This window comes from Dama dama, chromosome 20 (genome assembly GCF_033118175.1).
Source record: "Dama dama isolate Ldn47 chromosome 20, ASM3311817v1, whole genome shotgun sequence".
NCBI classification, from domain to species: domain Eukaryota; kingdom Metazoa; phylum Chordata; class Mammalia; order Artiodactyla; family Cervidae; genus Dama; species Dama dama.
In genome coordinates, this window is record NC_083700.1 from 43,462,338 (window position 1) to 43,476,279 (window position 13,942).

General features: G+C 35.1%; 1 protein-coding gene and 1 long non-coding RNA gene across 4 annotated transcripts in view; one reads left to right on the plus strand and one right to left on the minus strand.

Moving 5' to 3' along the window:
- LOC133041004 (uncharacterized) overlaps positions 1 to 2,868 on the plus strand; it is a 47,511-nt gene extending 44,643 nt beyond the window's left edge. For both annotated transcript variants that reach the window (XR_009689094.1, XR_009689095.1), the window contains one exon: positions 2,764 to 2,868. This is a non-coding gene — a long non-coding RNA (uncharacterized LOC133041004). The remainder of the gene's footprint in view (positions 1 to 2,763) is intronic.
- Positions 1 to 13,942, minus strand: part of AGL (amylo-alpha-1, 6-glucosidase, 4-alpha-glucanotransferase) — a 76,525-nt gene that overhangs the window by 24,603 nt on the left and 37,980 nt on the right. For both annotated transcript variants that reach the window (XM_061121307.1, XM_061121308.1), the window contains exons 20-26: positions 13,751 to 13,885; positions 11,020 to 11,150; positions 8,179 to 8,315; positions 7,799 to 7,932; positions 6,736 to 6,911; positions 3,148 to 3,250; positions 754 to 979 (exon numbers count right to left, since the gene is read on the minus strand). In XM_061121307.1, coding sequence (XP_060977290.1) covers positions 754 to 979; positions 3,148 to 3,250; positions 6,736 to 6,911; positions 7,799 to 7,932; positions 8,179 to 8,315; positions 11,020 to 11,150; positions 13,751 to 13,885 — 1,042 coding nt within the window. The remainder of the gene's footprint in view (positions 1 to 753; positions 980 to 3,147; positions 3,251 to 6,735; positions 6,912 to 7,798; positions 7,933 to 8,178; positions 8,316 to 11,019; positions 11,151 to 13,750; positions 13,886 to 13,942) is intronic.

Genomic DNA, 13,942 nt, shown 5'->3' on the forward strand with positions numbered 1-13,942 from the left:
AATATTCTTCAAACACTTCATGATATAAACATCGTAGGGCTAGCCCTGAGGTAGCCCAGAAGCCCTCCACACTAAGTCAACTGTAACATAAATGCAGATCAGATGTGGCGAAAGTACAATATCCTGTACATTCTTGACTGGGGGTAAAACATACACAAACGTTTATTCATTCTGTGCTGCACATAAGATAAACTCTGAACTCCCTGGATTGGTAGCCAAGGCTCTCCACAATCTGGCCCCCACTCTCCACAATCCCTTGCCACTTGGCAGGTGCCCTACACAAAAAGCCAAACACTAGATGGAGCAGTATCTTCTAAGCTGTGCTTCAATTCACCCTGTGCTTTTGTTATTCTTTTAATCTGTAATGTCTTCTCATAATTTCCCTCATCTCGGACGAAATCCTACTCAACTTTCAAGGTTAGTTTAGGTGAAATTTTAATTATTTTCTGTAGTCCTCCCTGAGACCCACCACGAGATCATCTCTCTTTCTTTTCTGAGACTGAAAGAGGCACTTCTCATATATTTCTTTTTGCAGTGATTGTATTAGTGATATACACATATCACCTCTCCTACCGTGTTGCAAGCTCATTAGGTAAAGAATAAGTCATCTCTGCAGTCTCTCACAGCAGCAGCAGGGCTAAATAAATACCAATATTTGAAGAATTTGTAAGACTCAGATTCTTAATTACATGTATTTTTATATTAGAAAGTAACATTATTCAGGAAAAAATTATTTTAAGAAATGATCTTTACCACTGTGCCGGCAGACAAAGGAACAGAGTCATCTGTAGGATACATTCTGGAAACGGGGCAGTTGAGAATGTCCAGACCATTTGGAACCATTTTGCAGTAATCCTGAACACACTGCAGCCACCACCACACAGCATCCCGGCAGTTGTATCTGGCGTGAGTCCCTTCACCCAGGAGATTAGGAATGAGGCCGTGTCTCAGGGTACTAGCAAATGCTAAAATGATATTCCTAAAACAACAGAATTAGGTGAATTGCTTGACATGAAAATCATTTTAAAAACTAAAGGCAAAAAAGTCACTTTGGGTGATCATTATTTTTTATTATTTTCTCTTATTTCTTTGTATTTTCATGCAGAAAGTGGTCATAACATAGAATAAGCACTGAATTAAAAGTCAGGAACCTTGATCCTCGCCTTGCCTTTTTCTCTAACAATCTGTATGACTTATCCTCTGGGAGAGTTTTTTTCATCTGTGGAGTTTGGGACCAGGTGATTTTTAAGGTCCCTCATAACTATAGGTTTTACTTTTGAAATCCCTAGTATTTCAAAAGAACAGGAATTTTATTACCTTAAATGGCAGATACCAAAAATAAAGCAAACATATAAGAAAATTAAAGGTAAAAACTGCCCCTGAAAAACATAATTCATTTTCAAAAACTTGTAGAGAATATTTTATCTTTCAACGTATTATTCTACCATCATATACCAAATGACAACTTTGTAAGACGGCATGGCATTCTAAAAAGAGCATGAGACTGAGAATTAAGAAGACTGAGATTTAAATCCTAGTGTTGCCATCTGTATAACCTTGGAAAAGTCATTTAAAGTTTTTTTTTTTTCTAAAACCATTTAGAAATTTAATTAATTCTGTGTATCAGGTAATACCTCTCTCTTAAATAATTGTGTAAAAGGAGCTTTTTTATTTTCTGCAGTACAAAAGTGTTAGTGTGGAAAGTGACACTTCCAATTAATAAAAGGTCAGAATAGTAGCAATCTTAATTATCCAGAACATGTCATACACATGGAAGTTGAGTAAAAAGTCCTCTGTCCATGAATATCTCTGCAGAGGGTGGAAGCAGAACTATCTGTGGTAGAGACAGCCATATGTCCACCAAAATGGCTTTCCTAAATGTCCCAGTCAGATGACAGCATTCTCCAGGAAAAAAAAAAAAAAAACTAACTGCATGGCACAGGAGTGTTTTCCCCAGGCTCTCTTTCCCTCTCGGCCAGCTGACCGGAGAGAACCCAGAGGTCCTGGAAGCTTGTATATCATGCAGATAAAAGAGGCTATATCCCTTAACTACCATGTGGAAAACTGCCTCTTGAATACCCATATAGGATCAGAAGATCATAAACTTTGTTTATGCAAAGTCCTTGAAATTTAATGGCTTATAATTCATAGTAGTTAGCACTACTCTAACAAACGTATTTTCTTCTGGGAAATCTTCTAGATCAGGGGTAGGCAAACTATTTTTCTGTAAAAGGCCAGATGTAAATATTTTAGGCTTTGTTGGCCTTACATAGTGTGATCATACATTCTTCTTCTTTCAATAATTCATTAAAAAGGTAAAAACCATTCTTAGCTCACAGGTCATACAAAACAGGTGACATCAAAACAAAAATATTTTAAAAAGTGCTTTTTTTGCTACAGGTTTTAACTTGTAGAGCAATGATTTCAAACTTAAGTCTTAGGCCACTGAAAATCACTTGGAGCCCCTGCAAAAACACAGATTTCCATCTGTCAACTCTGCCTTTCCACCTCTAGGTTTGGACTGAGGGAGTTCAGCACAGGGATCAAGAATTTGCATTTCTAACTAGCTGTCAGATGGTGGTAATACTGATTTCTGGAACACTAGACAATACTGCTGTAGAGCCTTCCTTTTCTACCTTTGATAAATGCATTTGTAGTAGTGTGACACAGAGAACACCATTTTAAGTCTAGAAAACATAAAACTGGAGGTTATGAGGTCTGCACTAAAAAGAAGGCAACCTGATATTATAATTCTCTTTACAGGACTCTGTCATTATGGAAGAACAAAAAAATGGAAGACTTTCCAATTTTACCTAAAAGTCATCTGCATTCTTATACTTAATTCGGGCACAGACATTTTACTCTTTAGTGAGCGATGTTTGTAACATCCTGAAATAAAGTAGCAAATGCTGAAGATAACCTGATCTGTAATGTGAAGTATTAGAATTTCGTAACTTCAAAGATTTTCACACCTTTGAAATTCTATGATCCTATTAAATGAACACACAACAAATAAAATAAAAATCACACCTCAGGAAAACATGCCTACCTATCAAATGTTGAGAATTGATGAATAAGAAAGGTCTGAAGAGCACTGAAAAACACTCAGACATAAACTTGCATTGCAACTTTTTAAAGATTTCCTACCTGGCCTCCAAATAGCGTCCAGTAATCAGCAGTAGACCTCTAAGGGCAATAAAAGTATCCCTTCCCCAGCAGCGGAAAATACCAGCAGAGAAGTGAGGTAAGCCTAACAGAAAAACACAGCAGAGTAATCTATTACCCTCAGTATACACAAGCTTATGAACTCCATGACTACAGATGAGCTGCTCTAAACTTTGGGGTTAAGGGGGAGGTGAAAAGGGTCTTCAAACTCTCTTAAAATTATCTGCAGAATGCATGGTTATTTTTATGTCTATTTGTCTGTGATGAGGTTCCATAATCATATCTGATTCTTAAAGGAATCTGTCACTCAAAATAGACTAAGAATCAGTGCTATAGAGTGATGCTTCTTTGAACTGGTTAGAATGTGTGAGTTTTTAAACACAAACTTTCTTTTAGCAAATTAAAGATTAAAATCAGAGGTCAGATATTTAACACATGAAGAAACACTCAATATAGTAATAATGATATAAAAGGTTCTACCTGCAGTTTGAAGGCAACAAATTAACCTAAATATGGGATGATTACCTTAATGGCAAATAATTACATGTTTATCGGTCTGTTGCTCTAGGGTTATTACTTCATCACCAAATTTCCCATTAACTTAAAACCACTTAAAAGTGTCACAGTTTGTTAGAAACAACTTTTACAGGTGAAAACAAGGATTTCAGATGTTAAATCACTTGAAAACTTTAGGTAACTGCAGCCTTTATACAGGAAGTAAAACAGAATGACCATAGATAAAATCTAAAATTTTACTTTTATATTGAGTTTGGTTTCTTATGAAATGTGAAAAGAAATACAATTGTTACATGTAACAGTCAGCAGGAAAATAAAGCAAAGGAAATCAGCATTTCACTCAAAAAAAAAAAAAAAAAAACTGTGCTAAAGTATAAATGTAACAAAAATTTCAGGGAAGAAAAACCTCAGGTCATAAATAAAAGGTTCAGAGTATTCATTCATAACTATTTTCTAAACACTTAACACTATCTGACATTATCTTGTTTGTCTTCTGGTTTGTTGAATGAATGTCCCTCCTCAGTAGAACATACGACCCATGATAACAGAAACCTCATTAACCTTGTTTGTCAAGTTATATCACTGAAAACTCTAACTGGTATATATCACTATGAAAGTGTATTGGATGAATGAAATAAAAGATTAACTATAAAAGGTAAATTGAGAGGTGAGAGAACTTGACTAAGACAAAATATTGGCAATACTTCACAATTAAAGTTTCTGTTTGTTAGGTCTTCACCTTGGAGAAAGACATTATTTTCTTCGGTTAGGAAAAGATCAGAACTAAAGGTAACATCAGACATTTCTTTCTATATTTTCTCCCAAATAGTGCTATAAAATTTCCCTAAACACTTTTATATTGTTTACACACAGTTAGACTTCCCAGGTGGTATAGTGGTAAAAATCTGCCTGCCAAGCAGGAGATGCAGGTTTGATCCCTGGGTCAGGAAGATGCCCTGGAGAAGGAAGTGGCAACCCATTCCAGTATTCTTGCCGGGAAAATTCCATGGACAGAGGAGCCTAGTGGGCTACAGTCCGTGTGGTGGCAAGGAGTCAGACACTACTGAGCAACTGAGCACCAACATACATGGTTGACATATAGTTTATAAATATGGTTGATGATGGTACTGAAGACAGCAGTGAATAATATGTATATATACAGTACTCCGTGTTGTACACATTTCCTAGAACTTTAACCCACTTAACACCTGGCATAAAATGTAAGTATAGACAGATCCAAGGGTAAGTTTGAGTTGGTATGCCCTGAACACAGGCACTCTTGTTGAAAAGTCAAAACTAAAACCTCTAGCATAGATGTGTGAAAATATCTGTATTCACTAAAACATTTTTTAAAACATTTTTAAAATTAATTAATTAATTTTATTTTTGCCTGTGCCGAGTCTTCGGTTGCTGCACAGGCTTTTCTCTAGTTGCAACGAGCCAGGACTACTCTCTAGTTGCGGTGTGTGGGCTTCTCATTGCAGTGGCTTCTCTTGTTGCAGATCGTGGGCTCCAGGGCATGTGGGCTCCAGTAGTTGCGGCTCATGGGCTCGAGAGCACAGGCTCAGTGGTTGTGGCACACGGGCTTAGCTGCTTCGTGGCATGTGGGATCTTCCTGGACCGGGGATTGAACCTGTGTCTCCTGCATTGGCAGGCAGATTCCCAGGGAAGCCCTATATTAACTTTTTGACCTTTCAGAATATATGACTTACAGATCACACATCTTCTGAATAATTTCTACCTTGTCAATTAGTGTAAAAGTTTACAATTATACACATATTTTGTATCACTGTCAGAAAAGGAAGTGGCCTTTGTATCATTTAAAAATGAAACCAAGAAATCTATCTGCAAATCCGTATACAGTCCTATATATTGTTAGTATGGAACACACAAAACTCTCTTTTAGGATGCTAGAAAGAAATACCAGAACTTCTATCCATATTTATAAACTATATTTTTAGTTTTTCTTTTTGTTTTATATTGTACATGATATGTAAACATACCAAGTATACTAACATATGAGTATATCATTTATGATCTCAATATTCAATACATTCATTTTGGGAGTGTTTAACAACAGCAGTGGATAATCAAAAATGTTGAGATCACTATTTTATATAATAGGCTTCTAAACAATAGGCTTTAAAATCAACTTCTGCATTTTTTCCACAATGTTCTTGTTCAGTTTTATGACCATCTGCTATAGATTCACAGGGGAAAGTACCAGAAGGATATCAAATAGTTGAGTGAAAATCTAAAACACAATTATATAATTAAAACATTCAGAAGGTTCATATAATCCTTCTAAGTGAAATGTTAATTTCTTTTTTAGTTGTTGGGTCCTAGTAGGTCATTTTTATTGGTCTAAGTAAATGCAAATTTAAGGGTAAACAGAGGCAATCACATAGACAATACTGTTACTTTCATCCAGCAATTGGTATTTCTTAGTTTAGTTTGGAAGTTCTTAACTTCAGTGGACTCAAATATTAAATACTTATTAGAAATAGCTTGAAATTTATTAAAAAGAAACCAAAAGCCTATTTTGTTGAGAATTATACCTGTTACTTGATTTGGGTTTTAAATATACTTTCAGGAAAGATGCTAATGGAGTTGGAAGCATTTAATTGCAATTAGACACATAATAAAAATTATTTAGCATTTGTTTTGTGTTTTGTAACTTGTAGAGGATCTCCACATGATCTCTTGGTAATTACAAGGTTGGGTTAATTTTTTTATATTGGGGGAAAAAAGTATAATGTAACGGGAAAGGTAGTAAAACAGATTTGATTGAAAAATGCAAAATGTTGGAAAAAATACACATGCAGAAGAAAGGGATTAACTGGCCAAAAGAAAAAAAATGCACATAAATAAATGTCTGGTGCACAGTGATACTAAATAGCACCGTTATTATTGTTATAAATGTATGCCTGTGAAATTTTACTAACCAGTAACATAAAATCTTGGAAAACATCATGAGTTTTTAAAAATAATCATTTCTTTATAATTTTCCTAATACTGACTGACACATTTTAACCTTGTCCCATAGTTTCTTACCTGCAGCAAGAGACACGCAACACTGCTCCTTCTCTCTTGTGATCTCATTCAGCCTGCACGGCACATCCGTAAGGGAAGGTGAAAGAAGTGGCAGAGAAGAGAATCTTCCTACTCCACACATTTGGACTGAACCCAAGGAAAGGTGTTTCACAAAGGTAGAACCATTCTGAACAAAGCTGCAACAAAGTTATAGAGTTCAAAGTGTTATGGGTAGAAATAAAAAATTTTTTATTACTTATTCAAAAAAATTTGTTAGGGTAAGAACACCTAATTTGAGAATCTACTTTTTCAAACAGATTTTTCAGGGCACAATACAAATTGTTATTTACAGCCACAACGCTGTACGTTAGATCTCAAAACTTACTCATCTTGCATACCTGAAATTTTATGCCTTATTGATTCAAAAAATTTTAGGAGTATTATTTTAGTTCTTTTTTTCTCTTCAAAAAGTTTCTCTATTCAAATGTGTAGCAATGCTAAAATCAGTTGAACAGAATTTTAAATTTGGTTAAGGTTTCAGAACTGCTTTCATTTCACCCAGTATTCTATCTAGCTGGCTTTAAAATGCTTATTGTAAAACAAATGGTAGAGTTGAAGTTTTATCCTTTCTGAAGTTATGCCCAAATTGCCTTGGCTGCTCTTCACTGCTACATTCCAGCCTGTGGTTTCATCTCAGGGAAATTGCTAATAAAGGCATATTTCATTTATAACAATAGAATATTTTTTCTCTTAATTAATAAAAAATTAGAAAAAAATAGTATGTGTAGATTTAAAAAATTTTATCCATTAACATAACAACTTGAGGAATAGAGATAACACCAAGCAATTAAAATTTCCCATCAACATGCTCTTTAGCTTCATAGAATAGATTTTAATATCTAAGTTTGTTTCTGTATGTTCCAGGTTAAAGGATGTTAATACATTTTATTCCCACTTATTAACTTTTTCAGCTCTATGAATGCATGACAATTCCTGATGCTTTGGTCTTTTTAAGAGTGTATACACTGACCGTATGTGGCTTCTACACCAACATGCCTATCTACTCAAGCTTTGCTGGGTATACCTTGACATTTGCTTCCAAGCTACATCCAGAAGAGTGGTGTATGCACCGATTAATATAGCATCAAAGTAACACGGGATAAGATAACGTGGGATCTGCTTCAGGTAGAAGAACATGGCCTGCAACCATTTACCAACCTGTCATAAAAATAATTTTAAAAGTTAACTTTAAACCTATAAGTGGTGTGCTTATAGGTTAGGTGTATTTTAACATGCCATTGTACTATCTAGCAATCTATTAACCAGATTTTCACTTATAAGAACTGAAAGATGGAGAAGAAAATGTTTCAGGTTAGAAAACAACATAAACGTATATATTAATATATATTTCTTACTGTGCCCCCCACCTTCTATTCTTTTGGATGAGAATATAACTTTACTTACTTCAGCAATAGTTCCTGACCGTGAAATAAGTCGGTTACTGACATAGTCAATCATCCAGTCTCCAGATCTCAAATTATCACAGAAGGGATGCCCCAAGTCATTCTTTGGTCTTATTTCTGCCAATACGGACATTAATCCTGAAAATTCAGAGAAATATCATACCAATTTCATCACTGGCAGAGGTAGTTTGCTCTCATAGCCCGGCAACCTGCTGCTACTCTCCAGTGACTGAGGGTGAATATACATACAGCTAGATACAAGAGCAGCATAATCCTTAGTGACACTTCCCATGACTGGAGGTAAGTGTGGCAACACTGCCTTGAACCAAGATACCAAGGCAGGTTGATGGGGACCGCGGTCGGTCGCATGAGCTATGCAGAGTTTTCCAAGATTCCTGTTTTCTGGGGTTAGTCCTGCTCTTTTGAATTTTAATATTACAATATTCAAAGGCAAATGGCACAGCTTCCCTATCCTAAGCCATCTAGGGGCAGAAAACTGGTAAGTTTGTCTTTTTACAGTTGAAAAGTGGTAGATTCATGAATATTCAAGCAAGATTTAAGAAAAACCATAGAACTGGCCTCAGAGACAGCAAGATAACCTATGGTGATACTAAGAATAAAGTCTGTTCTGGAGAGAATCTTTGAAATATAACAGGAGTTTGTGTTGCTGTTTAGTTGCTAAGTTGTCTGACTCTTTTGCAACCTCATGGATTGGATCCTGCCACCAGGTTCTTCTGTCCATGGAATTTTCCAGGCAAGAATACTGGAGTGGGTTGTCATTTCTTACTCCAGGGCATCTTCCCAACCCAGGGATCGAACCTGCATCTCTTGAGTCATCTGCATTGGCAGGCAGATTCTTTACCACTCTGCCATAGAAATTTTTGGGCTTCCCAGGTGGCTCAGTGGTAAGAGGACCCACTTGCCAATGCAGGAGATGTAGTATGTTCAATCCCTGGGTCAGGAAGATCCCCTGGAAGAAATGGCAACTCACTCCAGTATTCTTGCCTGGAGAATCCCACGGACAGAGGAGCCTGGCGGGTTATAATCCATAGGGTTGCAAAGAATTTCTATGTATATATAACATATTGTTATTTCAATGACAGACAGCTAGAACAATAATACTTCTTTCCATCACTTAATAGGGTAGTAATTTAAAATTATGTTGGCTTCACTGACTTCATTCCAAATAAATTTAGTTAGTTAGAATTTAATTAATTTTATTGTGTATAATAATAATGTTTTGAAAATTTAAAGTTAAATATACAAATTTAAGATATTATTGTTACAAGAAGTAGGGAAGGGGAATTCAGGTTAGAGAAGAGAAAGGTCAGTGAAATGGTTAAATGTGATTTGAGTAATCCGAGGTTGTTATTAAAAGCCTACTGGAAATACAAGGTGATTGTTGGAAATATTAAATAGCCAGAGGGAATACAGATTGGTATAGAGTAAAAAAATAAATCAAATAAAGGCAATTATTTTTAGAATGAATGAGAAAAATCATTTCATAAGAAAGTAGTGGGAAAGTAGAAAGTATAGTTATATCTATAACTATACTTAATTAATTATAAGGAACATAAAGGCGAGAAAAGAAGTTCACACAAGTACAGTCTTTTCAGGCAAGTAGAAAAAGGAGTTTAACATCTCGGAATGAAAATGGAGTAGATATCTGCTTATGGCTGAAACACGTACATTTCTTTATTACAGCACAAAATAAAAAATGAGAATATTTCAGAAAAAATGTCATAAGCATAAAAAGTTTTAAAATTTTTTATCGAAAGCTTTTTATGTGCTTGATTTTGCAGAAGGTATGAAAGCTAAAAACAAGAATCCTTCAAAAGGAAAACATTATTCTTCTTCTAAGGGTACAGTCTACTTAGTGGAGTTTGATAGCTAGTTATCACTGAATACTTACTATGAACTAACCACTCACTGTCTAAGTACTTTATACATATTAACTCATTTAATCCCAACAGTAAGCCCTTGTGGTAAACACTATTTTTATTTCCATTTTACAGATGAAAAAACTGAGCCACAATTTACCATATAATTAAAGCTAGTCAGTGCAACCCATAAAGTTTGGTTCTAAAGCCTATTTCTTGACCATGATCAAACATTCACAAAAAATAGTATATTAATTGTTAAAATAAAGCAATAAATTCCAAGGGTTATTAAGAGATATAATAGATAAATACAATGGATGTCTGAAGACAAAGAAATTACTGTGAAATCAATAATTAAGGAAGGATTTGTGGAAGATGTAAGAATTGAATTGGCCCTTAAAGATGGGAGATGTACAAAGAAATTAGGAGTTGAAAAGGAGGCTTGTTAAGTTGTAAACTTCATGAACCAGGAATATATGTGCAGTAAACCAAATTTCCTAAATAAAAACCTAAGAAAATATGGCTAACCAAATGAATTAAGCTGACAGTTAAATATTTAGTTCCTTTATCTCAGTTTAGAACTATTCTAACTACAAAATATTTAACTAAAAGTTCTCTTTGTAGGATAAAGCAAAAAGGCAATAAAAAATATTTCCAATTATATGAAAAAAGATGACTATACTTACAGCCTAGTCCCATTTGGGGCCCAAATGAATGATCTCATTTAATCCTCACAAAAGTTTATGAATTAGACAATACTATTCACATTTTATGAAGGCAGAAGTTGGGGCACAGAGAATTTAAGTTACTTGTCAGAGGTCAATCAATGAGTAGGTGGCAGAGCCATGGTTTGAACCCAAGCAGTTGAACTCTGAGCCCATACTCTTATTTCTATAAGGAAGATACCACATGACCCTAAAAAAATACCCCTGAAAAGCTTCACCATCTTTATACTTGCTTACCTTGAAGACCTGCATATTTAAGAGGTAACCAGTTTGGTATGTTATAACATCCTCCACCATCTTCTTGTTCTTCTGATTCACATCGGTAAAGTACCTGATTTAGCTCAGCCAAAGTTAATCTAGAGGCAATACTAAAAATTGGAAAATAAAGAAAACTGGTTAAGTATAATGAAATTCCACCTGCTCTCAATAAAAATAAAGAAGAAAATCTGAACCATAACCATAAAATGTATGGTTTTGGAAATGTATGTTTTAGGAACTCAGCATTATACTATAACATTGTAAGCAGTACACATTATAAACAACAATTAAACAACAAATATGCTGAAAACTCAATTAGAAGTAACACTTCTTCCAAGACAAGGAATTAATCAAGTGCTAAATTTTATTAATTAGAAGTACACTGAAAAAATCTTTTGGTTGTTATACCCTTTATCTTTTAAATTTCTGTTTTTAATCTTTCTATTTCAGACTTAGTCTTTTTTCTCCTTTATATTCTCCTATGTATGACAAGCACTTTTATACTATCTTAAACTCAAAATAATTGTCAAAGGACCAGTAGAAGGATAATCAAAAGTCACAGTTAACTACCTTAGAAATCATGTGTTATTCTACTGTTGCCTATCTCTCCTTTTCCTTTCTGTCCTGTCCTAAAGTTGCACTACCTTTCAGATTTGTTGTTCAAAGAACTAAGATTTTCTTAAAGTTGTTTCTTGATAATGATCAGAAAGCAGAAACTAACTCTCAGGGCTTTAGTTTCAACAAAGTTTCAGTTAGCAGTGAGATTGTGTAAGGGACCACACCCACCTGAATGCAACTGAAACCCTACTTTCTTGCACTTCTAATCACTCAGGTAAATTCCCTTATATAACTGAATACATATCCTCATGAATATTATGTGAACACATATTTTCTTGAAAATATTCTCTTCTTTCTTATTTACTTCTGTCTCAACTTAGAACACGACTTGGTGACTAAACCCCCAACATCAACTTAGAAAACTGTCAGCTCTGCTTTGATGCCTCTGTCTCTGCTAGCTTCCCTCCTCTCACCTGGGACTGACCCCTTGTAATTTGTGAGTCAAATCAGCAGCCTCAGTACCAACTCCATTCTACTGCAGTATTTACCAACATGTAGCCAGTGAACTCCTTGCATAAGAACCACCTGGACAGCATATTTAAGTGCAGATTCTTGTCCTGAGATAATCTTAGTAGCTTTGATGAGGAATGTGCCATTTTATCGGAGAAGGCAGTGGCACCCCACTCCAGTGCTCTTGCCTGGAGAATCCCAAGGACGGAGGAGCCTGGTGGGCTGCAGTCCGTGGGGTCGCTAAGAGTCAGACACGACTGACCGATTCACTTTCACTTTTCACTTTCATGCACTGGAGAAGGAAATGGCAACCCACTCCAGTGTTCTTGCCTGGAGAATCCCAGGGATGGGGGAGCCTGGTGGGCTGCCGTCTATGAGATCGCACAGAGTCGGACACGACTGAAGCGACTTAGCAGCAGCAGCAGTGCCATTTTATAAACATGCCATAGAAGCACAAAACTGCTTCATCTCAGATTGTTAAAATAATGTATCTACTAAGTATGGCTTGAATTGAGAGTTAATATCCTTACTAATAAAAGCTCTTATAGAACCACAAAACCAACTGAACAGAACAGAAAAATGAACTAATATTTAAAAATGACATTTCACTAAATAAGTACAAATGACTTATGAACACAGAAATTAGCTTAATATTTAAAATAAATTGAGTTGTAATTTTAAAGTGCTTTATATTTACCGATTTGACTAGTAATAGCTAACACTTATTGATCACTAGTACTCTCTGTCAAACACTGTTCTCAGAGTCACTATATCTCCTAAGTAACTTGCCCAAAGTCTGTCTTCTTACAGTTAATAAGTCTGAAATTGGACTTAAATCCAGGCAGTCTGGTCCCATCCTTTATGCTCTTAAACATTACATTATAATAACATATACTCAGTAAGGATGTGGGATACTAGACTTTTACATAGAGCTGAAAATATTAATATAATCTGTTTGGAAGGGATCTGGCAGTACTAAAGCCTCAAATATATGATAGTCTAACTCAGAAATTCCATTCCTGGAAATTATCCTAGTACTCATGATATATAACATGTATTGAGCATTTATTATGTGCCATGAATTGTGTTAAGTGTTTCATGCGCATTATCCAATTTAATACTTATAAAGTCTAAGAGGTAGGAATTATTTTAAGCTTCACTTTCCAAATGAGGAAACTGAAATGAATAAAGTGTAAATAACTGGTCCAAGTAAGTGTCCAAAAAATGGAGACTGATGAAATAAACTATGGTATAGCCAGATATTAGAACAATGTATTGGCATTAAAAAAATGAAATGGTAAAGAGTATGATGCATGTAACTTAGTCTCAAACAGCTCAGAAAAACTGTATGTGTGTATATATAAAGATGTATATATATATATAGATATATATATGTGTGTACATAGGTATACATGTATATCTATCTATCTAGAGAGCATGTATGAGTGAGAGAGCGTGTGTGCACACAAATGATAAAGCAAAAGGACAAAATGTTAACAATAAGTGATGCCAATACTGCTGGTCCTTGGACTATCCTTTGAGTAACAAGGATATAGAAAAGCCTTAAAACTGCTTAAATCAGGCTTGTGACAACTTATCAATTATTAAAGTGGCAAATCTCTGTAAAATAAGGCATACTTACGAAGCAAAAGGAATTTTTAATATAGGATCTGCGTTGTCAACAGCAAGACTCCCAGATTTAAAGTGAGGACTGAACTGTGTTAGATGATTTCGAAGAATTCCAACAGCAACTTGCGCATGTGGATCAAGACTAACTCTGAAAACATTAATTAAAATGTGGTTGATTTTTAGGAGTAATTTATTCAAAATTAAC